General features: G+C 39.4%; 1 protein-coding gene across 1 annotated transcript; it reads right to left on the minus strand.

The window, feature by feature from the left end:
* Positions 1-468: 468 nt before the first annotated feature.
* On the minus strand, positions 469-27,302 carry LOC143861308 (uncharacterized). The gene is made up of 10 exons (XM_077372240.1): positions 27,171-27,302; positions 26,903-27,051; positions 19,212-19,250; positions 19,037-19,129; positions 18,818-18,916; positions 18,059-18,160; positions 16,543-16,626; positions 16,193-16,258; positions 2,025-2,155; positions 469-766 (listed from the first exon to the last, which is right to left on the minus strand). Exons 2-10 carry the CDS (start codon positions 27,014-27,016, stop codon positions 469-471), a joined length of 1,026 nt encoding a protein of 341 aa, XP_077228355.1. The 5' UTR covers positions 27,017-27,051; positions 27,171-27,302.

A 27,302-nucleotide genomic window follows, 5' to 3' on the forward strand; every position in this document is an offset into this window, starting at 1 on the left:
TTGGCCTAAACCCAACCCGAGTTGCACCCAGATCGTCCAAAGACATTTGGAAGCGAGTTGAAACCTTATATTCGGGAGTAAATAACTTGACTAGGATCTGTGACGTGTAATCAAAACTCCAGAATTTGAAGCGTGGAGACAATTCCATTTCTGATTATGTGACTTTATGCTATGTACTTGCAATTCACTATCGATGCCGCTGTCTTGGCCAAGAATCAGCAGGATTTGCGTGTTGTTCAGTTTCTGGATGCTTTTGGGCCAGCATTTCTCCCTATACATCAGCAAATTATCGGGTTAGAGTCTCTTTCCTTCCTTGATGAGGTATTTTCTCAAGAACATAGGTATCTGAGAGTTGAGGAATCGAGTGAGCCTTCTGTTGAGTGATAGGCCCTAGCTGCCCAATTTAGTGATTGTAGTGATCGATCTGCCCATGGTAGAGGTCATCATGGACGTGGAGGTGACCGTAATTCAGGGAAAGGCCGTGGGACTAGTGGTAGTGGAACCCGCTTTTGCACTCACTGCTATATGGAGGCCTGGAGGGTCACTCTGTCGAATATTGCTATGATCTGCATATGGAGTTACAGCCTTCTTGATATGCCAATCATGCTTCAGTTGCTGCAACTGAGAGCTTAGTGCAACATCATCTCGACAGGCTGAGCAAGGAAATTCTCTAGTGATCTCTTGTGCCGAGTACGATGAGTTTTTGACGTCTAAGTTCAAAGGCAAGTAGCCAGCCGCCACACTTCCTCTTATTTCCTTACTGCTTCTGGGTCATGGTTTATCAATTCAAGAGCATCCAATCATATGACCGGCAAATCTGATATACTTTCTTCCTTTCGGTTATATTCTTCACCACTCATAGTGTTACCTTGGCTAAATGGACTACATATCCTGTCTCAAGAATAGGTGTAGCTTCCACGCATTCAAGTCTTTCATTACCTTCTTCTGTCCTTTGTGTATCCAAATTTCCTTTTAATTTACTTTCTGTTCAGTTAACTAAATACCTGCATTGTTATGTTTCTTTCTTTCCTTTTTGTGTTTTTCAAGATTTGAAGGTTGGGGGGAAGATTGGTTTGGGTCGTGAGGTGAATGGTCTTTATTACCTCGATCAGAACAAGGAAAGTGCATCCCTACAAAGCTTTGTTGATTCCTTTCAATGCATTGCCTTTTGGGCCACCCTTCAGTCGAGAAGCTTTGAAAGTCGGTCTTACTTTTAAGTCCAGTTAGTTTGTTTGAGTGTGAGTCCTGTGAACGACAAAAACACCACAGGGTGTCTTTTCCCTCCAAAGTAGTTAGTCCAGTGTCTCGTCCTTTTGACTTGAGCTAGTCATTCTGATATATATGGGGTCCCTGTCAAATTTTATCTTTGGTTGGTTTAAGTACTTTATTATTTTTTATCATGATTATTCAAGAATGGCATGGTTGTTTTTAATGAAAGATCATTCAAAGGTTTTCTCTACATTTCTTGCTTTATATTATGACATTCGCAATCAATGTCAATGTTCAATGCTTTTTATTATGACATTCGCAATCAATGTCAATGTTCAATAAGATGTTTGCTTACTGATAATTACAGGGAATACTATTCTACTTGTGATGGGTTTCAATCCTTCTTAGAGTTGCGGGATATCCTTCACCAGTCCTCATGTGCGTATACCTCCCAGCAAAATGGATTGGCGGAGAGAAATCTTCGATACCTTCTTGGTACAGCTTGTTCTCTCATGTTTCAGATGTAGGTTTTAGTTCCCTAAAACCTATTGAAGTGATGATGTGCTCATTGCTTGCTTCCTTAGTCATCACCTACCTTCTTTTGTGTTGGATAATCAAATTCCACTCTCAGTACTTCATCCTTCTGCTAGCCCCTTTCCTTTAATCCCGTGTTTTGTTCAAAAATTATCCCCTGGTCTAGACAAGTTAGATCTTCGTGCAGAAAAATGTGTTTCCCTTGCTTACCGACAACCTCACAAGGGGCATAAGTGTTATAGTCCAACCTTACGCAAGGTCTTTGTTTCTGTTGATGTTACCTTCTTTGAGACTGCGTCTTACTTTTCTGACTGAGAGACTGATTTCGTTTGTGACACCAGTCTACCTCTTCCCATTCCTTCTTCCTCTTTGTATGTCTTGCCTTCTCAACTGCAGGTTTATACTCATGGCCCTTCCAGGATTTGACAGAGTCACAAGATGCACCTACCTCATGCCCAACGGCCTTCCCGGTCTGACAGGTCTACCTCACGTAGGGCTGGCAATTTCACCCGTGAAAACGGGGACCCACCCCGCCCCGCACGGGGTAGGGATTCCCCGACTTGGAGCGGGGATTGGGCGGGGGCGGGGACGGGGACTTAAAAAATTCCCCGAAGCGGCGAGGGGGTTGGAGATGGACCCGCCCACCCAGCCCCGTTTTCATATGCAAGGCATTATCAATATCCTCTTACTTTAGTACAGTTTTAGTGTTTTTTTGTTAACAGTAAATATTTCTTTTATGCAAGTGATATTGGCACTACCATATTTTGATAAGTGCACAAACACGGCTTGTCTTTTTCTTCTTTATGGGCGTTAAAATTTTTTTTTTGAGGTGAGGGTTTTTGTGTGGGGGCGGGGATGGGGATCAGGTATTCCCCGTGGGGCGGGGCGGGGCGGGGATTCCTTGCGATCCCCGAAGTGGGGACGGGGACGGGGAATGCAACATCCGGCCTCGCCCCGCCCCGTTGCCAGCCCTAACCTCACGTAATCAGTTATCTGTCTTTCCTTTTGATTTTGTTGTTGTTAATTCTCCAGTTGCTTCTCGGGCTCATTCACTGACGGTTGGATATCTTATTTCTCAGTTTGTTTCCTATTAGACCTTTCTCTTTGCTTTGTCTTCGGTTGTTGTGCCTAAATTTGTTGCAGAAGCATTAGCTCACCCAGGTTGGTGTGCCGCCATGGATGCCCTTCATTCCAATGGCACTTGGCAGTTGGTTCCGCTTTTGTCATGTGCTCAGACTGTTGGCTATCGATGGGTGTTCTAAGTAAAGTATTTGTCAGATTGTACAGTTGAGAGTTTGAAAGCACGCTTGGTTGCAAGAGGCTACACTCAAACATTTGGGGTGGATTATACTGAGACGTTTCCTACGGGTGCAAAAATTCCATCCGTTCGGGTTCTTATCTCATTAGCTGTAAATTGGGGTGGCCACTATATCAGTTGGATGTGAAGAATGCATTTATGCTTGGTGATCTGACTAAGGAAGTTTATATGGAGCAACCTCCTGGGTATGTTGCTCAGGGGGGGATGTGATCAGTATGTCGTCTTTGTAAGGCTCTTTATGGACTGAAGCAGTCTCTTCGAACATGGTTTGGGAGATTTAGTGAAGTTGTTACGCGCTTTGGTATGAAGCAGTGTGTTGCTGATTACTCAGTATTTAGTTCTCACTTCAATGTTGGATATATTTTCTTAATAGTCCATTTGGATGATACGATTATGAATGGAAATGACATGATAGGCATACAAAAGCTGAAAAAAATTTCCCAAACAAAGTTCTGCACCAAGGATCTAGGTCATCTTAGGTCTTTTCTGAGAGTTGAGGTGGCGTATTCTCATGATGGTCTTTCCTTGTCACGGAGGAAGTGTGCTGGATATATTAGAAGCATAGTTTTAAAACTCCCTTGCGACATCGTGGACTCCCCCGAGTCAACTCCCTTTTCCCTTGGCCACGTTCCCATTTTGCCCTACAAAGTCAATACAAACTCCTTTGACTCTCCCAAGTTATGATACCGTCAACCGAGTACTCAGTCGAATCAACCACATTCTTGGCCGCGCCCGTGCCGTGTCGACAAGGATATTTCTTGGCCACATTTTGACTCGCATCCGTATTTTTAAACACTAATTAGAAGAGACAATACCCATAGACCTGGAACCTGCTGAGGAACCCATAGACCCTAATGTGAAGCTCTATCTAGATCAAGGAGAGTTGTTAGTAGATCCAGGTGGGTATAGGAGAATGGTTGGCAAATTGATCTACTTGACTGTGTAAAGACCAACCCTACCAGGGTCCATTAAGTATTTGATTGTTAATTAATTTTGTCTGTAGATCCCTTTTGATCGACGACCCACAAGTTCGATCTATAAGTTGAGCTTCTTAGATCGTCGGATCAAGCCTAGGATCCCTCGGATCGTCGATCGGACTCGTATAGGTAACAGATCATGTCATTCGAGTGTTGATCCCTCTTGATCTTTTAAAGATCAGGAGATTCAAGAAATCAAGGGCTCTGATGTTTTCTGTTTTTTAAAATCTTTAATTTGTGAAATAACATTAAAAAAATTGTGAAACCCAAGTATTTGTGAAACCCAAGTAAAAGAATTTCCATGAAAATTGTGTATTTATAGCTTCAGTAGAAAAAGGAAGGAGATATTAATTAGAAAATTGTGTATTTTCGTCACTTTAATTGTAGCTAAATTTTTGGGTATAAATCTTGTCCGTTTGACATGATTTGGGTCTCATTGGATGGGTTTTTCGATTATCTATCCAACAGGCCCAAGATTTCGCGGTTTGGACATGATTTGGAGCAGTTATAGCCCATTAACGGTAGGGATGTGGGTTTATTACGGGATTTCTATTTTAAGAGTCTTCTAGCAAATTTTTAGAAAACTCACGGAAGGGAAAAACGTGATGGGTTGTGCGTTTTCTCTTGGGATAAGTGGACCCCACTTTCTGACTCAACATCCCAAACAAGTTTAGTATTGTACATAATTAGGAATCCTACTTGCTTTTATTAACCAATAAGGAAACTACAATTTTGGCAAGAGATAAACTAATAAAAGAAGTTGAGGGAGAATAGGAAAAAACACCACAAATCACATATAATCCCACCACACAAAAACGTGCACACAACTCTTCCCAAAACCCAAAACCCAAAACATGAGTGAGTGAGAGAAAAAATGAGCGACAGGAAAGGAAGAAGTAGAAGAGAAAGGTTCCATTGTTCGAAACCTTATACCAGTAAACTACCTAAATCGTTCTTCTTTTCTTTTAAAGGAGATTTTATATGGTGGCCAACCATTACATATAAAGGTCGGAGAGAGAAAACCCCCGCTCCCTTAATTTTTGATCCAACAAAAGCCCCCTTTTTTGGCAGGTTTTCTCTCTCTCTGCCCTTTTTTCCACACGGTCGGCCACCATATAATTTCTCCTGTTAAAGAATAGTATATTCATGTTTAGGGTTTTTAATCTATACAAATTTAACAAGATAGGGTTTGTTTTAATAATCTTCATGATTTTCATTTAAGTGGTAATTTTTTTTAGATTAATAAAATATGTAATTTTCGGATTGACTATTTACAGTAAAATTTTTATTTACTATTTATAGTAAATCCCGGATTACTATTTATAGTAAATTTCCGGATTCCTATTAATAGTAACTTTTCAAAAATCTGATTTTCTTCTACAGTGTGCCTATGTGCATATGCATGTCTATGTTCGATTTTGATTTCTCATTAGTACGATATGTGCATAGGCCTAACCATATGAATACGTGTGTATTATTATCTAGTTAAATCTAAAAAGTTTATTTACATTGACATATGCGATTTCATATTAAATTATGTGCCTGGATTTACCATATTTAATCTGAAATTTCTATTGTATTACATGCGCATATACACTTCGGTTTAAATCTGGAATGTGTACATATATAGTTTGTGCGTACATGTATGTATATATGTAAAGATTTAAATTCTAAAATTTATTTCTAGTATACTTGTTTGTACATGTAGTTTTAAATCTGAAAAGTTTATTCATACATATACAAATTTGTAAATCTATGATTTGCAATACTTTCTTTCAAAAAAAATGATTGGCAATACTCATACACATTATATATAAAAAAAATGATTATTTGGTGGTTATGACTACGTATCTGTGAAAGTATATTTGATTTTTTATTTTTCCAAGCTTATGGGCATAAGGCACAATTCTTTAGATTTTATAGTATATGAATCTTGAATTCTTAAACAGTAGAGATTATGCACATAAACATAAATTAGTATATCTTGATATATATATATATATATATATATATATGAGGAAACTGTTGGTGAGCTTAAGCTCACCAAACGTATGGTTTCCTCTATATATATATATATATATATATATATATATATATATATATATATGTTTAAACAGATATATAAATAAATTTGTGATTTTATACAAATAGATATATAGGTATTTACAAATTTAGATTAGAAGACGATTAAAGATGAAAGTACATAAGCACAAAAGACACTTATGATTTTCCTAGGAAGAGAACCTAGAGGCTTTGATAAACTTAGCACGTTTTGGCATCTTATTTTCAGGTGGACCAAAATAATTATCTCACAATAGAAGTTGTTGGATTCACACACAATTCAAGTTGATAAGGTAGGTGACGGTACTTTAAACTTATACTCTTGGACAATGATTAATTTAATTGTATGCAATGAAAATTCGTAGTTGGAATATAATTGTTCGGGATAATGACTTATGAAAATAAATGCTTCTAAATAATATGCATCTTACTCTCTTGTTTTGCCATATTAGTAAGCATGCAATTGATTTTGTAGGATAGCCCACAAATAATGACATCCTAATGTTCACAAATGATGGAATGTTATGATTCCTTGTTAAAGGAAAATACTTTGAAAGCAGGAAAATTGCTAACGAATATCTTGAGGATATTAAAAAATGGATGACATACTAGAAAAAACGGTAATAAATAAATGAAATAAATGGCATTGGGAAATATGATTTGGTAGATTGGGCGGAGGTATGAATCGTCCAGGAATAATGAAATTACGAGTCGGCCTTGGGTTTTAGCGCACCCCCTTGGTGGTAAATGCATCATCTTAGACCATGATGTCAAGAGGCGGAGTGGCCATTATGCACTTCGTAAAAAGTCCTTCGTGCTCACTACCTGCAGACGAGGGTAGTGGAACGTATTGGAGGCGGGGTAACGAGCTTAGAAGCTGGATTACCTAGGGGAGTCATCTCATGCATTAAATTAATAATAAACATAAGCCTCTTAAATGTAAAAGGTTGTATGTTCTATGAGATCAGTTGATTCACGTTGATGAATATTATGGCATGTTCTTTCATTAATATTTCATGTTTTAATTTGAAATAACTATTATCACATGTTCACTATTGAATTGATTTGTACGCTTTAAATTCAAGACTTGTTTAATTGTATTTGTTTAGGTACTGAATGAGTCTACTTAGTTCATTGAACTAACCCTAAAAATCCCTCACAGGTTTTGCTACAGGTTTCGCAACATTAGATAACATGCTAATGAGGAAATTTAGAATAAAAAGAAGCGTGCAAGAGCAAGGATAGAGTAATTGGTGTGGTTGTGTGGCCTTGGCGGCTATACATCTTATTCTTAGTTTGTTTATGTTTTTGGTAATTACGTCAAATCCTCTTGTTAGACTCTTTAGCAAACTTTCAATTGAGTTTTCAAATTTGTAAAAAAAATTATTGTCTTTTGTTAACGATCCGGGTTTAGAGTTATCAAGAAATCCGGGTCGTTACACTATGACTCATCCTGATATCTCCTTTGCAGTGAGAGTGGTGAGTTATTTTATAAGTTTTCCGCGTGCCTTCCATTGGGGAGCAATTCTTCAAATAGTTAAGTACTTGAAGAGTACTATTGGGAAAGGCTTATTCTTTAGAAAACATAATCACGTGACGTTGGATGGATTCACTAATGCAGACTCGGTGGGAATGGGGATCTCCAGCAGACAGAAGGTCAACTACAGGATAGTGTACCCTTGTTGGAGGAAATTTGGTATCGTGGCTAAGTAAGAAACAAGATGTGGTGGCTAGATCTAGTGCGGCGGCAAAGTATCGAGCTATGGGTCACAATTGTGAGTAGTTGACTTGGTTGAGGTCCCTTTTGTCTGAGATTGGTATTCCTTCATCATCTCTAACATCCTTGTACTATGATAATAGAACAGCTATTCATATCGCTTTAAATCCAGTCTTTCATGAGAGGCTAAGCATATTGCAGTGGATTGTCATTTCATTCTTGAGAAGCTCCAAAGGGGAGAAATATGCATTGTATTCACTCGGCCTGAAAATTAATTGGTTGAAATGTTTACAAAACCACTGGGAAAGTCTAAGTTGAGTGACAGTTGTAACAAGCTAGGATTGTATGACATATACACTCCAGCTTGAGGGGGAGTGTTACTAGGGTTAAGTAATTATGTGCCCGTCAAAAGGTATTTTAGACTTTCTCATTGGACAACCCTAGTGATATATATATATATATATATATATATATATATATATATATATCTATATATATCATATTCTGTGAGAGGTCTGATTTTGATTCTCACTTTTCTCCATCATCGACAAAACTCAACTCAATTCAACTAAGCCTTTGTCCCAAACTAGTTGGGGTTGGCTAATGAATCCTTTAGAAAAAATTCATGAAGAAGGTGAAAGAATCTACCCGGCTCAAACTGACTAAGTCTAATCCTGACACTAGTTGGGTTCGTCTACATGGATCATTTTCTTCCATTATCCAAGGTCATGTTCTTTGTTATGCTCCTAGCCATGAAGTCTTTCCTCACTGTTTCTACCCAAGTTGTTTTCGGTCTGCCCCTACCTCTTTTTACTCCATCAACTTGGCACGAGTCACTTCTTTTCACTGGCGCATCCAAAGGCCTACATTGGATATGCCATCCAAAGGCCTACGTTGGATATGCAAAATAATACAAGCACACAAATGATGGACATGAGAAAGAATTGGCACTGGCTACAGTGGTTATGTAGTCAGGGTCATGGTGGTCTACAACAGCATGCTTTTGAGTATGTATATGTACAAAGAGAAATTTATATTCACCACCAAAGAATTGTAGGCACAAATATTTAGTGTCTTAAATAGCATCCAATGACCATTGAATTTCTTCTTTTTTTGGATTTGATTTAGTAGCTATTGGGTCGGTTTAAGTCATTCCGCCAACCTAGAATGTTGCAGATACAATATGTTACAATGTCCTCAGTGTGTTAGTGTGTTGTGTTACTAGTGTATTCAATCACATTCTTCTACCCCTTTTTCATTCAGAAATTTTAAAAGGAACAGGGCGTCACTCAAGACAGAATGAATCAATTTTCTAAAGAGGACAAGTGCAGTCTGTTATTAGTATAGCTACCATGCCCTAACTCAAAGGAGCAGGTTTCACTTGCTTCCTTCAACACTTAGTCATGTACCCAAAAGTAGCAATAAACCGGACTTAAAAAATTAGTGGATGTCCTTCACTTTGGAAGGAGTTTTAGGATATGAATATGCTTTTGGAGATGTTATAGGTGCAATTTTTCCATCATTTCCCCTTGTAACTTTGTGCTTCTGTACAGGCACAAGTGAATCTGAAGTTAAATCTGAAGTTTCATAGAATATTATATTTGCATAGTGAACTTCTTACCAAGGTTTAAAATTTTGGTTTCGGTACCTATTTCAGACCCCACAGAAATCCGAACTCCCTGCAGAGCCTAAATGCCCGAAAAAATATGAAAAAATGCCAAGGCACAGTTCATACAAAACGATAGCCGAGCCCCATAGCGGGCACTAGTGGAGAAGAAAAGTTAAAATCTTATAAGTCCCAATGTGACTAAAACTACGACTGGAACTCCCTCTGAAGCAGAAACAATGAAACAAGACGCACGAACCGACACCGGCCACAAATGATTAGCCCGTCAACGTTCTCTTCCTTCCCCAGCTCGAAACTCAACCTAAGGAATCGGGGGGCAACTGATGGGGGTAAAAATAACTGTCCAATCATAGGCCGTCGCATGGCAAAGGTTATGTGTGTAATCTTACCTATTTACACTTGTCCAGGGGCATTAAGGTAATCTCACATCTAATCCCTCTTTAGCCCACTACTATAAATAGCCTCCTAAGGCTCAAAGGGGGGGGTTCTGATCCCAAAAAAACTTACTATTCTAGTCTATCTTTCTATTATCTGTTGCAATCACTGACTTAAACATCGAAGGGTCTTCCTGGAGTTAAAAACCCCGGGTTGGCCTTCTAACCGTTTGCTACGTGCGAAGGCGGTTCATAGTTCTTCCGGTGCCACATCAACAGATCCCTGATTTTGGCCGCAACAGAGTATATAAAAATGAATATTAATTTTAAAATGAATTGGCGTACATCAACATGGATATGAGGCAAAAAGTATATTTCTTATATTGTTTTTGAAATTTTATTTTTGTAATGTTTAATTGTTAGTGGGTGCTGACAAATCCGTTGACACACTAATAGTAGTGTGGTTGGCTAGTTCCGGTCAGCAAAAGGAAGATTAGTGTGGAGCCTGCTGTCTTGTGGAATGTGGAAAGAGAGTAACAGTGGGGCATTCAGAGGCCAAGCTACAAGTATAAAATATCTGGTTCTAACTAGGAATAATATATCCTCTCTAAGTTGTTCAAAGGGACAAAGGAGTCGATGATTCAGAGAATCTCGAATTATTACCTGTTCAGAAAAAATATTACCTGTTCAGCACAGAACGAAGAAGGATAATAGTGCTGCCTAGATGAAAGCCACCACCTTGGGGAAGCACTAAGATGAACTTTGAAGGTTCAAGTTGAGGCAACCCAGGTCCAGCTTGCTCGTGTTGGTGGAATACTAAGAGATGGGAACAATGAAGCCAGAACTATGATTTGTGGACACAGACACGAGTGTCGCCTGTCGACACGGACACAGAGTGTCGGACACGGCAAACTCCCAAAATTTAGAAGCGGGGACACGGCTAAAATAGAAAGTACAGTTAATCATGACTTGTAGACACAGATTTGTGTGTCGAGTTTCGACACGGACTCAGGGTTTCTAATATGGCAACCCCTAAAAATCTAGAAATAGTGTCACATTCATACACATACATACATAAAGTCACTGTATCAGATGCTATCGTTTGGATACACGATGACTAATGTTCTTAAGGTCTTGATGGCTGGCTGGAAATGGAGTGGCGTGCACGCATAGGGCCTCTTTCACATTTGCTACAGAGATGGGTTTCCAAGTTGCAGACAATGGCGAGGCGACAATTCCTGCGTTGGGGAGGATGGGTCGAGACCCCTCTCCAAGGTTGACTAGGTGAGTCAATTTATTGGCAGCTACACACGTGCATTGGCCGTGTTGATCGAATCATGTGGAGTCAGAACCAGGGTGATTCAAGGGTGTGTAGAGGGTACTTCAGAAGGCCAATGGCCATTTGCAGTGATAGCGGGCCGGTGGCAACATCAATGGAAAATCTTCATGTGGCTGAGAAACCAGTGTTTAAATATGCGGATGTGACGCGGAACGCGGCCAAAGAAAATCCTTGTCGACTCGGCACGGACGTGGCCAATAACACGGTTGACGCGGTCAAGTCAAATGAGTCGTAATTTTTAATTTTTAAATGAATAAAATACAAAAATCCAAACCAATTAGGGCACACCAAATGAACGGTAAAGATCATCTGAACATGTGGGAGCCCACTAATTTTTTAAATTCTAAAAGACAAGATGAGTTAGTGAAATATAAAACTAGGGCTGTGCTAATATCATTTTCCTAGATTTAAAATATTATTTTTTTAAATATTAATTTTTAGCTATTAATCGTTGATACTTTGGCTATGTTATTCACACTACCATTATTTAATAATGAGACAGACTCACCTTGTCTTTTATTATTTAACCAGCTGTCAAAAGCTATTACAATTTCCAAGAAGCTCTAAACAGCCAATTGATTACATAATAAGACAAGGTGAGTTTGTGTTAAACACAAGCATCCTTTAAAAAATAACAAAAAGAGAGGTTATATCCCTGTTTACATGCATACATTACTGTAGAGAAGGAAAAGTAGAGAAATGACAAAAGCAGAGAAACGACAAAAGCAGAAGGATTTGACATTTCACTGCACACTGCCCAAGAGAAGTTAAATAATTATTTGCCCCTCGCTTTTACTTGGGATACCCTTTTCTTTTACTCGAGACAACCTCATGGATTTGACATTTCACTGCAGCAATTGTTGGAAATGGCCAAAGCTCGTCCAGGACTCGGCGAGTCCGACTCCAAAATGCAGCTACTTCAAATCCGCGTCGACTCGGCCAAGTTCCGAGTCGAGTAGGCGAGTTTTAAAACACTGTGAGAAACAAGCCAAGGTGGAGATTGTTGGGAAAGTTGCCTTTTTTCCTAAATTAACTGGGTAACCTAGTTGTGGTGGGATACAAAAAAAAGTTATCTTAACTGGGTAACCTAGGGAGAGAGAGTGTTTTTCTCGGGTTTCCATTGTGTACGGTCTTGGTTGAGAGGGCAACGAAAAGGTTGCGGTTTACGGGCTTGCAGGTTAATCCCGTTGCAATCCTTATATTTTGTTTTCTCATATTGGAACATCGTGTTCTCGCCCGTGGATGTAGACTTCTTGGCTGAACCACATAAAATCTTAGTGTTCATTTTGGCTTACTTTTATTTTTTAATTTTTGTTTATTTGTTCACGATCAGATTGGATTTGCTGCCGGACGGATTTTCTCAACATTCTTTCAATCAAATCAATCTAATTATACTGAGGGAATCACATTAAATGAAGAATGGTATGAGCAGTCTGACCCTAGTGTAGATTGTAGAACCAATAGGGAAGATCCCGATTCTTGTACCTTTGATACCAAATATGATCTAATAGCGGGAAGCACTTTAATAGTCAACTAAGCTAAAATCCACACAAATTTAGTTGATCTAGAGTTTGTATGAACTTTCTAAAAATAGCTTCAGATCTAACCTTTGATTTTCCTTGAAATCTTATATCTAGGTTTATCTTAACAAACCAAGGTAAAACCAATCAAACCCGGTCTTTGGATCTTGAGATCGATCTAATCTATAAATCTGATGGTTGAGATTAACTCAATCCACCTGTTAGATTTAAGATCTTAAATCATTTGATTGGATTCGAATACAAATGGCATCGATCAAGTGTTATAAGATTTTAGAAGGGATAGAGCTTTGAGTTGTGGGGTGAGGGTTGGGTTTATTATTTAAATAAGTTTTTGTGTGAGAACCCTCTAGATGTTAGGGTTTGGTGTGGAGGGTTTTCTTGACTCAAGTTCAGGAACTTTTTAGATTTCTTTAGAGTCCTACATGTGTAGGCCTTAGGACCATATTTTTTTTAATGCTGCCTTAGGACCGTATTTTCTATCACGTTACATGTTAAATGAAAAGAACCCTTTGTTTATGCAATCACGAAGAGTCTTCTAGTTTGATCTTGAAGTGATTTCTCGATTGCTTGGGTGTGATACCTTCAGTTCCAGTGGTGATAGGCCCTAAATTCTATCTTCTCTTCTCCATCTTCCAAGTTCCAAGGTAATATCTTCACTTATCTTCTCCATCTTCCAAATTCCAAGGTAATATCTTCACCTTCAACTTTCTACTTGCTTGAAACTCAACTCAACAAAGCCTTTGTTCTAAGCTAGTTGGGGTCGGCTAAATGAATCCTTTAGAAAAAAATTCATGAAGAAGGTAAAAAGGATCTACCCGGCTCTAATCCTGGTTCTAGTTGGGTTCTTCTACATGGATCATTTTCTTCCATTCTATCCTATCCAAGGTTATGTTCTTTGTTAAGTTCCTAGCTATCAAGTCTCTCCTCACTGTTTCTACCCATGTTATTTTCGGTCTACCCCTACCTCTTTTTACTCCCTCAATTTGGCACGAGTCACCTCTTCTCACCGGAGCATCCAAAGGCCTACGTTGGATATGTCCAAACCATCTTAAGCGGTGCTCTCTCATCTTCTCCTCGATTGGAGCCACCCCCACCTTTTTACGAATGTCTTCATTTTTAATTATATCTAACCATCCATCTAAGCATTCACATCTCCGCTACACTCATCTTATGCACATGCTGCTTTTTGGTGGCCCAACATTCTGAGCCGTACAGCATGGTTGGCCTCACAGCTGTCTTATAAAACTTTCCCTTCAACTTGGTAGGGATTTTACGGTCGCACATAACTCCTGAGGCAAGCTTCCACTTCAACCAACCTACTCTTATTCTATGGTTAACATCCTCTTCAATCTCTCCTTCCTTATGTAGAATTGAACCAAGATATCGAAATATATCCCTCTTAGATACCTCCTGTCCACTCATATTTACTACGTCCTCGTCCCGCCTCCTTACATTACTAAAGTTGCATTCCATATATTCTGTCTTAGTCCTACTCAGTCTAAAACCTTTAGATTCCAAAGTAGTTCTCCATAACTCTAATTTAGCATTTACTCCTTGCTTGAAAATTTTTTAAAAAAAACAAGAAGTCTATAACTATTGATTTCGAATTTTAAAGTTCTCGTGGATGCTAGGGTTTTACCATTATCATTAACAAAAGCAATCTAGATAGTTCTGATCTTAAATCTAACGGATGGATTGAGTTAATGTTGACCATCAGATTTATAGATTGAGTTGATCTCGAGATCCAACGGTTGAATTTGATTGCTTGACCTTGGATTGTTAAGATTAATCTAGATCTAAGATTTCAACGCATATTGAATAATAGATCTGAAGCTATATTTAGGAAGTTCATACATACCCTAGATCAAATAGATTTTGATGGATTTTTGCATAGTTGAATGTTGAATTGCTTTCTCTATTAGTTCTGCATCAGACCCACTGCCTCAAAGTTATCGCTTCCTCTTCCATAGAGCTTCTTTCTCCTACTTGGGCAACAAAGGCAAGTCTGGCTCTATGATTTAGCCGACACTTTGAATTTATTGCTGACACACGTGTCGTGTCGTGTCCGACACGACACCCGTGTCGACACTCCTTCTAGTACTCGATATCCGCGATCTTCCTTGGCTTCCCATCCTTTCCCTTCAATGCCTTAACCAGACCACGTTGAACAAGGATGTCCTTCACCCTCATCTGTCATAGGGTGAAACTAACCTTTCCCTTAAACCTCCCGATGTTAAATTAGGTAAAGGCCGGTTTTACCGTCATCTCATATCACCCTCGTTGTGAAGATCCACCTCGAACAAGAATTTTTCAGACAATCTTTCTGCCACCAATTATCGGTCTGACTGCGATCCAACCACAATAACCCCGATCGCTCCAATTGCGGCCCAACGACTACCACTCCAACCTAGCTCTGATACCACTTGTTCAGAAAATCCTTAGGGCAAATCCAATCCGATCGTGCACAAATAATAGAAAAGTAAAAAATAAAAGCTGAGATGAATACTGAGGTTTTACGTGGTTTAGCCAGAATGTGTGCATCCAAGAGTAAGAACACGATCTTCCACTGTGAGAAAACAAAGTACAAGGATTACAATGGGATTAACCTGCAAACCCGCAAACCAGAACCCTTTGCTTGCCCTCTCAACCAATACTGTACAGAAGAGAAACCTGAGCAAAAACCCAAGAGATAAACTCGAGGAAAAAAACTCCCTCCCTCTCTCTTTCTCTCTCTCTCTCCTCCCTTGTCTCCTCTTTGCAGTCACCACACAAAGAGCCTCCAGCCGAAGAGAAACATATTTTCTCTCCCTTTAATAGGTTTTTAGAAAACCTAGAAAAACTTTCCTCTTTTGTTTCCCACTACAGCTAGGTTACCTAGTAAATGAAGGGAACAAGGCAACTTTCCCATCAAACAATGCTATCCGTGGAGCCTTGTGAATGTATTTGAAGAAGTGTTAGACTGCCCAGCAGGCCATCAGGTGATTTCACTCGTGCAAAGCGCGGTCAATGTGGAAGCTGACCATTTATGCAAAGAGGGAGGGGCGACGCGATTCCATCTCTTGTCATAAAAGACCATATGTCTCCATAGACCTCCCTATTTTGTTTTGCTGCTTTCTTTTGCTTCCCGGTAATGCCCACTGGTTTCTGTTTTCCTCTTATCAGTTATAAAAATTGTGCTATCTTTCAAAATAAATAAATTCACACAATATTTATCTACTTTTCATGCCGTTTTGTTTTTCTAAATATGTTTCTTACATCTCATGCTTTTATTTACTCATTCCTACAGAAAATTTATTTTCAATATTTTCATGTAAACATTTAAAATGTTAATCTTGGATTTGTAAGGCTAGAGTGCCTATCAAATGTCATCCTTGCCTATCAAAAATTTTAAGAAAAAAAAAAAGAAAACAAAACAAAAGCATCTAGTATTGACATGTGTCCGCATCTAGTATTGATACATGTCTATGCGTCAGTTACCCAGGTAAATGAGATTACCTTGTCCATGAGCCAATAGCCAATGGTTGGCATGTACTGCACAAGGTACATCACAGCAAGTACAGGCTGCAAGAGAAACACAAGCATAAGGCATCTTCTGAGACTAAATCTATAAATTAAGAAGTACAAAAAATTCTAGAATTGTACTATAAATTTCAACATCATAAAACTAAAAAGGAAAGAACAGTAACTATTTTTGCTTGTTCTTCCATTCTCATCACTTGCTCTTACTTCTAGAAAATGATATCACAGGTGTAAAATAGAAAACGTATTGATATAGTTTAGCACCTAGAATTGATATGTTTTCTATATAGTGGTTATAAGGAAAGCACACAAAGCATGAGAACAACCTGATTTGATATCCAAACTTCCTTTAATCCGTGGGTGGCTGCAATGATCGTTAGGTCTGCGCACCTTTCTGATGTCACACGTTTCTGTTAAAAATAAAGATGGGCTCTTAGATGCAAAAGTGTCAAGGAGCCATAAGCAATATACTATTTTTTCTTCATATGCCCTTAATGATTCAAGTGGCTTGAGATAACTTCCCATATCAGTCTTCAAGTAAGTTCAAACGCAATAAATCACTTCGAATACAAACCTATAGGAGAGAAAATGCAGTATAGCATATGTATTATAACCATTCAAAAAAAAAAAACCATATGTATTATATGTTGCTAAACTTTTTTTTTTTTAATGCCATATGTTGCTAAACTTTGCTTGTAACTTTTAATCATTTCAAGACAACTCAGCATACATTTGTTATTAGACACACTTAAGCATGTGCCAATCAAAAGAGCGGTAAGTCCCAACATTGCGATCCCAGCATTTGCCTCTAATCTGATTGAATTCAACATGCTAAACAGATTTTTGACCTTATTGTGCATCCAAAAGAGGGTTTATATGATGGTTACAAAATCATTAAAGGTCCTCAAATTAAATAAACAACATATATACATATATGTAATTATGCTTTGACAGTTGTGCTTGATATAAGAATCCGAGAAAAGGCATCCAGACAAGGTTTTGCATAAAGTATCACTCTCTAGGGGTCTTGTGGCATGAAGAAACCTAGTTCTTGGAGTTCTATGTGGTGGCATTCAGCAAAGAGCAAAGACTCGGTTTGAAAGTGATTTTGCTATCAATATCCCATATTTCCTTTTTGACAACAGCAAAGGTTAGATCATTGCTGCCTTGTGGACGCATCACAAATTGCGGTGATTTGTGTAAATCTTGTGCACTACTGTGGTTCAGATTTTCATTTCTCCTAGTTATTTTGACTGATTAATTGTTGGTGGGCTAACCAAATCTAAGCACAAAAGCTCCAAAGTTAATTCCATACCCAACACAGACTTCTATCTTATGCCCTGATATGGCAAGATGAGCATGCTGGTGTTGACCATGGTTCCAATACTCATAATTTTGTAATAATATGAATTGAATTTTGAATCATTAAGGATTTGCACCAGCGTCCAATAATTTGAATCCCTTTTCAGTTTGGCTTTCAGATACAATGGTGAAGTTGCTTTAAATGCTTCACAACCACACCACCTCTTTAGCCAAGGTCATCTTAGTTTGTCTCTTGCAGCCAGCCAGAATACTGATTAGCCACACCATTTAAAATAAAAAACTGCTACCTATCAGTAATAAGACCATTCAACTTTTATGTTTGAACTATCAACAGAAAAAAAAAAATGGGGTACATTTGAAATTTGAAGATTCGTGCAGGTATGAAGTAGTCTATTTCTTCAAATATGTCCAAAATCTTCACCAATATGCTGCAATAGGCAGGATGTCAATTATTCCTTCCACTCAAACTGCATCAAATATGAATGCATATCAACAGTGGATAAAAAACTAAAATCTTACCCCGGAAGAAGCACTTTGTTCTGATGAGCTAGCTCCAGTACCATTTGATGTCTCTATAGGCCCAGGACAAACAACTGTCACCTTAATCCCTTTCTTACACAGCTGTAATTACAAAAGGATATATCAGGCGCAGGTCAAAATATCACGTAAACTAAGTTGCAATATACAATAAAGTGGGTCCATCCAAGAGAGTGTTTAATTATACAGAATTGTACGTAACCAAAAAAAAGGTTTGGAAGATGGAGGAATTATAAGTTGAATCACAGATTAAAATCAAATAACACTATCTTAGTTTCTTGTAACTATTTCTTTTGATTTTTCTCAGTTCAATAATAAGAACATAGCTAAGCTACATTAAAAGGCACAATACACCTAACAAAAAAGAAAGTGAAACATTTATGGACAATAATCACACGAAAAGGACTGTGCAGAAGGAAGAATTATTATTGTTTTTTAAAATTGTGTCACTGTGACACTACATTTTGCAATTAAAAGCATTGACACATAAAATGACAACTGACAAGCAATAGTTCTATATAATTATTCGTACTGAAAGAAATGTTACCTATATACTCAACTCAACTAAGCTTTTGTCCCAAACTAGTTGGGGTTGGCTAAATGTTACCTATATAGTATATATCGTATAAAAAATTAGCAAATGGTAGGCACCACTAATTTCCTCAAACTCACTCAAAAATTGCAGGTCGGATACACTGATTGCAAAATTCGAGCAGTCACAGACCTAATTAATAAATATACCTCAGAACGCAAGGAATGAAAGTATCCATTTACAGCATACTTAGAAGCGGAGTACACGGCCTGACCTGGGGCAGGTGTCTTCCCTGCAGCACTGCTCATCTGCAGAGAGGATACACTTAAATAAATAAAAAATAAGAAAACCACAATGAACAGGAGCCAATTCAAGAACAAAATTATCTAATGTGATGGATTAAAAACTGAATTTATGTTCCAACGTACCACAATAAAATGCCCCGCCCCCCTCCTCAACATGAAAGGTGCAAGGAGCCGAGTGAGAGATATTGTCCCGAGGACATTTATATCAAATGTGGCCTAGTCACAAAGTAAAATACCTATGAAGATTATTTTCCTAGAAAAGCTCAGAAAAAAATGAACACAAAGTGATATCTAATACCTTAAGAGCTTCCTCAGTTACATCCAGAGCTGTTGTTTTCTGCAAGCAAATATAGTTGGAAGCTGATTGTCATCATCTTCAGAAAAAAAATGCTACTAAGATCTGTTTCAAAAAAAAAAATGCTATTAAGATGATAGCTTCACAACCTATTTACGTTGTCAATGGAGAGAGTGGAAGATACTGGTGGTCGATGGTTTCGTACCCTCTCGAAGAAGGATTGTAGAATCGAGCGGGTGAGCCAAAAAAGAAGTAGAGAGGGTTTGGGAGATTGGAAGTGTACCATTGTAAATTTAGGAACTTCAGGAGACGATCTGAATGTCATCAGTGCGGCAAAATCTGGTCTGGCTTGGATTTTAACTACCCTGGGATGAGCAGGAGTGCTACTGTTGATGTGGGCGGCGGTTTCCGGTCGGAGGAGGAGGTATCTGAAGGTCTTGCTGAAGACTTCTTTCTGAAGACTTCTGATGGGATCTTGTCTAATATCGAATCTATTCCCCTTAAATCAATTGGAAATGCTGATTTCTACTTGTGGGGGAGAATCAGACAGACAGGGCTGGAGTGGTGATTTAAAGGCGCTTGAAGGTTGGCTTTGTCGAAAAGCCGGGCTGAGATCATCGACTGTATTTAAGATTGATCCTCTTGAGGTGATGATATTCCCACCTTTCGGATTAATAAGCTTCAAGTGAAAGCTAAGTGGATGGCTGCGACTAACTCCCCTTTTCTCACGCTTCTTCCATGGGATGAAAAGTTTCCGAAGGAAGGTTCAATGTGCTGGCGGAGAATCTCTGGGGTTCCTCCCGAAGCATGGTATGAAGATAACTTCAGAAGAATTGGTGAGCGAGTAGGGAAAGTTTTGGATCTTGATGCCTCGTGTTCGGCTGGAGCTGGATATGTGTCGGCTTTGGTGCTGATTTCAACGGCAGGAGATATTGGTAGAGAAATCTCTCTGCAGTTGAACCTGGATGGATCTATCAGATGGATTAAACTTGAGAAGTCTAATTCTGGAGGGTTTAGATCCAGGGAATCGTGTTCCTCTTCTTATTCGTCGGGTGACTCTTATATGGGTGATGATGTCGAAGGGGATTTGGGAGTTTTGCCAGGAGATAAGGATGTGAGCTCGCGAGAAGAAGATGATGGGGCGGCAGAGTTTGGTGCAATTGGGAAAGATGATATGGTGCAGGATAGCAGAAGATGCTATCGTACTCCTCCTGTAGCGCATGGAAGGCTAAATTGCACCGGCGGGCTTTTCAATTTTCAATCGAGTGGGTCGCCAGCTGGCTACAGGTGGACCGTGGAGGAGTGTTTGTGGTATTGATTATTGTTCCTCTAATAGGGTGGGCCCTCTAACGATTATTGACTCTTTTGAGAGTATTTTAATAGCGACTTCTCCGAGGCGGGCTAAAAGGATCTCTTCGAGTGGACCAAAGGCCAGGGACTTTGCTCATGGGCGTGGGTCTTTCTACTTGAGCCCATAACGTAATATGAATTTGGGTAAATCTAATGGGGGGATGGGAAATAGCCCAGACCAGGTATTTAGTAACAGGTGGGACCGATGGCATCTCGAAGAGACGTTAGTTGCATCTCGCGGCGAGGAGGTCTGGAGAGATGGCCATTTCGGCTCTACGGAATTCCTAGATAATCTGGAGGTGGATGGTACATCCCCATCCCTGGGTGAAGATGGGTCTGGTAGTTTTGGATCTATCAGTCCTGGTTGGAGAAATATTGTTATCAATCTAGACTTTGAATCGATTGAAGTTGAAGCAAATCCTGTGATTGAGCCTCTGAATCCGCAGAGAGATATTGGGCTGAAAGTGTCTCTTTTTAATACGGATTCAATGGTGGTGGGCTCCGTCTATTATCTGATCCTGCCTGTGTATAGAGATAGCTTGAATACGCCTTGGCTTCCCGATAAGCAGGTATCTTTGCAGTATGGGGTTGGGTGTCCTTCAGTGGAAGATTGGCAAATCCAGGATATAATACCTTGTATGGGGGTGTGCTCTGTTGATGGGAAGGATCCGATAGATCCCTTTTGTGATCCTACTTTTCCTTGCTCCCAAGCTCCTCCTGTGAATATAAATGATATCTGATCTGAGCATGATGTGACTGATGGTTTATCATCAGTAGGTACGTTCCCTGATATATCTTTAGTTGGTCATGTTTTTCCTTCCACCTTTGGTTGATGTGCAGGGTACTCAGCTGAGCACTTCTTCTTCACCTTTAATTGATTATCTGGGTTCTGAGAATTCCTGTCCATACTCTCTAATGTTGAATAAGTGTTATCCTCTAATAAGGCGTGGGAATGTTCTAGAGAAGAGGCTGTTGAGTTTTTTGTGAATCATTCTGTTGCAGTTGGCAAGAGTCTGGGGCCGGGATATGCAGGGATAGGTGAAGTGTTAAGATCAGCACTGGAAGCTGCAGAATTGAGAGACTATGATAGCCAATCTAATATTCAGATTCGATCTGAGGAAAAGGGAGAAAGAAATGTCGGGAACTAGAAAGATTAAAATCTGACATTTTGCATGATGGGCGTGAGGTAGATGAGACTGTGGCTATTTCAAAGCCTAGTGGGCGGCAATCCAGTGTAAGGAAGGGAGGAAGGACTCTAGAAAGGTTATCCCACGAAGATTGTGTCTTGGAATGTTAATGGCTTGGGTTCTCAGGAAAAGAGAATTGAAGTTAAAAAGTTAGTGAAGGAAATAAAGCCCAACCTGTTTTGCATCCAAGAGACTAAGTTGGAAGAAATTAATTGAAGTCTTATTAGAAGCCTGTGGGCTCGCTCAGAGTGGAATTTTTCATTTTTGAAATCATCGGATGCTTCTAGGGGTATTTTGGTCGCATGGGATGAAAATTTTTGGCTTAAACAAGAGGAATGGAAAGGTAGATTCTCCATTTCTGTGTCTCTTCGAAGGGTGGATGATGATTCGATGTGTTTGTTTTCTGGAGTGTATGGTCCTATCCTTAGGACAGAGAAGGGGTTTTTGTGGGAGGAATTGAGTGCTGTCAGGGATCTACGTGCATATCCTTGGTGTCTTGGGGGAGACTTTAACGAAATCAGAACTGTGGGTGACAGATTGGGATGCATCAGATCGACCCATAATATGAGGTCCTTTGCTGACTTCATTGCAAAGTATGAGCTAGTGGATCTTCCTCTTTCGGGGGCTTCCTTCACATGGTCTCGTGGTCAGACTAGAAGTCGTATTGATCGCTTCCTTATTTGTCATGGATGGCTTGATTTAACTCCTGAGGTTTTTCAGAAAGCCTTGCCCCATTCTGTCTCTGATCATAGCCTACTTATCCTTGATCCTAGATTGGAGTCGTGGGGGCCTCCTCTTTTTAGATTTGAGTTATAGTAGCTTTGCATTCCTAATATGGTGGAAAAAATGGGTGACCGGTGATTATCTGTTTCTGTAGAAGGTCCTGTTGATGTTTTGATTGGCTTCAAATTGAGGTTTGTGAAGAAAAAATTGAAAGAGTGGGTTGGAGAGCGGAATCGGCAATATGGGGGTAGGAAACTTTGGATTGAGAATCGCATGATGGAGTTGTCTGCCTTAGAGGAAATTGGCCTTGGTGATGAAGTGGAGTGAGAAGAATTGGGAAGATTAAAGGAAGAGCATAAAACGTGATTCTTCAAGAGGAGATATCATGGCATCAAAAATCTAGAGTGAAGTTGTTGTTGGAAGGAGATAAAAGTACAGCATATTTTCACGCTATGGCTAATGCTAGAAGGAGGAGAAACATAATAGAGGCGCTAAATGTGAATGGAAATATGGTGAATAGCAAAGAGGAGATTTCTAAAGCTATCTTGGATTTCTATACTTCTCTATACTCATCAGAGAAAATGGTTCCATCCCTGAGGGAGTTGAGTTTAGTAACCTATCATTAGAAGAGTGCTTGAGCCTGGAAAAACCTTTTGGGGAAGAAGAGATAGAAAGAGCTTTATTTTCTACGGGTAAGGATAGGGCTCCTGGACCAAATGGGTTTTGTTTAGCATTCTTCCAATCGTGTTGGTTCACGATTGTATGTGAAGTTCGACATTCTACAGTTTTTTAATGAATTCTATGATGGATTGTCTCTGGATAGGGGAACAGATGCTACATTTATTACCCTTATCCCTAAGGTGGAGGGAGGCTCAAAGGTGTCGGAATACCGCCCCATTAGCTTGGTGAGATGCTTGTATAAATTGTTGGCAAAAGTTTTGGCAAAGACTGAAAAGTGTCCTTCCATCAATTATTTCGGATAGTCAAAGCGCCTTTGTTAGCAAGAGGCAAATATTGGATTGTTCTCTCATAGCGAATGAAGCAATTGACTACTATCAGAAGTCTGGGAAAGGTGGTGTCTTATGCAAATTGGATATGGAGAAAGCTTATGATAGAGTTGAGTGGGATTGGTTGGACTACCTGGTTAGGAGGATGGGTTTTGGTAGCCGGTGGCGAGGATGGATCAGAGAGTGTGTTTCCTCTGCTTGGTTCTCTATTCTTATTAATGGATCCCCTAGAGGCTTTTTTAAATCATCTAGAGGTCTAAGGCAGAGGTATCCCCTTTCTCCCTTTTTGTTTGTTATAATTGTCGAGTCTCTAAGAAGGTTAATAAAAAAGGGCAATATTTTGGGGCTCTTCGAAGGTTTCAAGATCGGTTGTGACTCTGTAGAAGTGTCATTACTTCAATTTGTTGATGATACCCTTCTCTTTTGTGCTCCTGAGGAAAATCAGATTTTGAACTTAAAAGCCACTCTCAGATGTTATGAAATGATTTCTGGTCAGAGAACCAACTTCCAGAAATCGAGGTTGTACGCTTTGAATTCTTCACAGAATGATCTATGTGGTTTTGCTCAAATCTTGGGTTGTAAGGTGGAGGCCCTGTCGTCTTCTTATCTTGGCCTCCCCCTTGGAGTTGGGAGACCCAATAAAGCATTATGAGAGCCTATTGTTGAGAGAATTGAGAGAAGATTAGAAACCTGGAAAAAGAATTTAGTATCTAAAGGATGTCGGCTAACTCTTGTTAAAGCGGTGTTAGGAAACATCCCTATCTACTTTCTATCTCTTTTCAAGTGTCCTGAGAGTATGGTGTTGAGGATTGAGCAAATTCAGAGAAGATTTCTATGGGGGGATCTAAGGATAAGAAAGGAATTCCATTGATTAAATGCGAATCTGTTTGCCTTCCTTTCGATAAGGGGGGTCTGGGCATTAGAAGAGTTAGAGACTTCATCATGCTCTTTTGGGAAAATGGTCATGGAGGTTTGGGGTGGAGGAGTCTTCATTATGGGTGAAAGTTATAGGGAGTAAATACGGTTTCTCGGGTGGTAAATGGGGCTCAGAGGATTTATATTATAAAAAGTCATTGACTGTGTGGCGGAATATTTTCAAGCTGAGGCACCTTTTTTATGGTGGTATTAGATATAAAGTCTACTCTGGTGATCATATTAGATTCTGGGTTGATGCGTGGTGCTCGAGTGAACCTCTTATGGTTTTGTTCCCTGACTTATATGTGATCGCTTCCCAGAAAGAGGCATTAGTTTGTGAATGCTTTGTTCGGGAGGGTAGCAGTGTGAATTGGATGCCGAGTTTTAGAAGGAATTTTTTCGATTGGGAACTGGATTCAGTTTCCCAACTATTAAAGTTGATTGGGGGATGCTACATCAAAATATTCGGATTTGATAAGAGAGTATGTATTTGGAATTCGTCGGGCTTTTTCTTTGTTAAATCCTTCTATCATCATCTTATGCCCTGCGGTTTACCCTCTATCTCAGTCAAGGTATGGAAATTTCACTGTCCTCCTAGAGTTAGTTTCTTTGGGTGGGCGGTGATTCATGGCCGGATTCAAACGATTGATTTTCTTTGGAAACGAGGCATGTCTCTCGTGGATCATTGCCCCTTATGTTTGGAAGATGGTGAATCTATTAACCATCTATTTATCCATTGTAAGGTCACTAGGGAGGTGTGGAGCCGCATTCTAGGACAGTTTGGCATTTGTTGGATTTTTCCTCGGTCGATCCCTGAATTGATGGCATATTGGGAGTTTGTCCCTTGGAAGAAAAAAGGGAAGGTGTTATGGAATATTTGTCTTCTTGCCTCGTGGTAGGTTATTTGGAATGAGATAAATTCTAGAGTCTTTAATGGGGTGACCAAATCTCCATATTGGCTATATATCAAAGTAATTGCTCTTTCTATTGCTTGGGCGAAGAGCCTTTCATTGTTTCAATTTGTCTCGGCCTTTGATTTATGGGAGGGGTGGCAAATAGTGTGTAATGAAAGTGAAGCTAGATCTCGAATCATTGAACATTGGGAGCCTCCTTCGGTGGATTGTCTCAAGTTCAATTTTGACGGGTCGAGTTTGGGCAACCCGGGGCCGGTAGGTATTGGACGTCTATGTAGAGACTCTTTTGGGTCGGCTTTATGGTCCTTTTCTGGCCCCATTGGAGTTGGGGATGCAACTGAGGCGAAGATTAAAGCGGTGTATCAAGGAATTATTAAAATTGACAAGGCTCTCTATAACAAAACAATTGTAGAGGGTGATTCTAAAAATGTGGTGTGGTGGCTCTCGGGTTCTGCGGCTCCCCTTGGAGATTTTCCTCTTTCTTTGAGGAAATTGTTGACTTAACTATTGGATCCTCTATTGTATTTAAGCATGTAAGGAGATTTGCTAATTCTGAGGCAGACTCTCTAGCTAGGGATGGTGTGTTTAGGGTGGGGTTGGAATGGTTTGATTTCCTTCCCCCTGAATTCTCAGTCTGTCTTGTATTTCTTTCTTTATGCTTGTATCCTTGAGGACCTTCTCGGTTCTCCTTATTAATTCATTCTTTTACCATTTAAATGATCACTTTAGAGCTCATGTGTGCCACAAGGACATGATCATGTATGTTGACCCTACCAACAAAACAAGTATGGCCCATTGAGGTTGGACCCACCTTGATCTTATGATCCTAGCCCCTTGATCTATTAGGCCTCGTTATAGTTCCGTCAAGAGAAGTTAAAGGTTGATGTTTGTAGGTCTTAATCCCAAGAATGGGATGTCTGTTTGGCATGTGACCAGAATCAGTGGGCCGCCTCAGGACGGTCCACACCAGATCAACGGTCCTGATAAGACACACATGTCCCCTTGTGGGACCCGATGTTGATCGTTAGAATTGATCCTAAGCCTAAGGTGACTGTCTGCATAGTTGGACTCTATCTTCAGCATTAACATTACTTGAATGCTCTTTATGATTTCAAGATACAACTTTAATCAGACAAAAGAATCACCAAAAGCACTGAGAAGAAAAATCGTAATACCAAAAAATGAGAAATGACATATGCTTCCCTTGTTTTTGTAATGGTGCTCTTCTCTTCAATTGACAAATTTTCTCGATAATTGTTAAAACCCGACATCATTCCCCAAAATCTATCAACATCTAATCAAAAAAGTGTTTAATAAAACAAGGAGTGCCATTATCAAAACAAGGGATTGCAGGTATCATTTTCCAAAGAAGTTAGAACAAGATAAATTAAGTTTTTCCCCTCTTCTAGCTGTGTTAATAATTTTCTAAATGTGAGTCTGACGTATGTACGACATGAGGGAGACATATAGTATACTGTGTATATGTCAACGTAGAGCACATTAAAGTTAAAATGATCCAACAATACTAGTGTGAAAATATATGAAATAACCTTCCATGAGCTAATTTGAAAAAGTTGAAACGAAAAATGATCAGTTACAGGGCGTTCATAGGCTGCATTGTGGACCATATAATCAATTCCTGCACCAGGAAAAGAAGACACTGCTTGCTGCACAACTTTGCTTAGACAATCTTCACCAGAAGCCAAATCCATAGGCAAAACTTTTACTTCCCCGGGTGCATGCTTACCTGTGATCAAACAGCAAAATATCAGAGAAAAAATTAGAAAAAAAATTACTTTCGTGTAAACATTAGCTCAAGGTTTCTTAAGTTTCAGCGAATAAAAATTTCTCACAGTAGTTGTATACCAACAAGTTCTTTCTTGACTCGCTCCAATTCAGCTTCATTACGAGCAGAAATGATCAGCTTTGCTCCTAAATTCGCAAATTGTTTTGCAAGAACCTCACCTGGGTATAAAAAGAAATATCACATTGGAAATC

The sequence above is a fragment of the Tasmannia lanceolata genome, unplaced genomic scaffold (genome assembly GCF_043159265.1).
Source record: "Tasmannia lanceolata isolate RefF3 unplaced genomic scaffold, GAP_Taslan_0.1 ptg000037l, whole genome shotgun sequence".
Classification (NCBI taxonomy): domain Eukaryota; kingdom Viridiplantae; phylum Streptophyta; class Magnoliopsida; order Canellales; family Winteraceae; genus Tasmannia; species Tasmannia lanceolata.

Coding starts and splice junctions, on each gene's coding strand:
- LOC143861308 (XM_077372240.1), bottom strand. CDS start 27,016: ATGGATTTGGCTTCTGGTGAAGATTGTCTAAGCAAAGTTGTGCAGCAA. Junction 16,627..18,058: donor AACAAAGTGCTTCTTCCGGG/GTAAGATTTTAG, acceptor TATTTTTAACAG/AAACGTGTGACATCAGAAAG. Junction 16,259..16,542: donor AAGTTTGGATATCAAATCAG/GTTGTTCTCATG, acceptor TTTCTCTTGCAG/CCTGTACTTGCTGTGATGTA.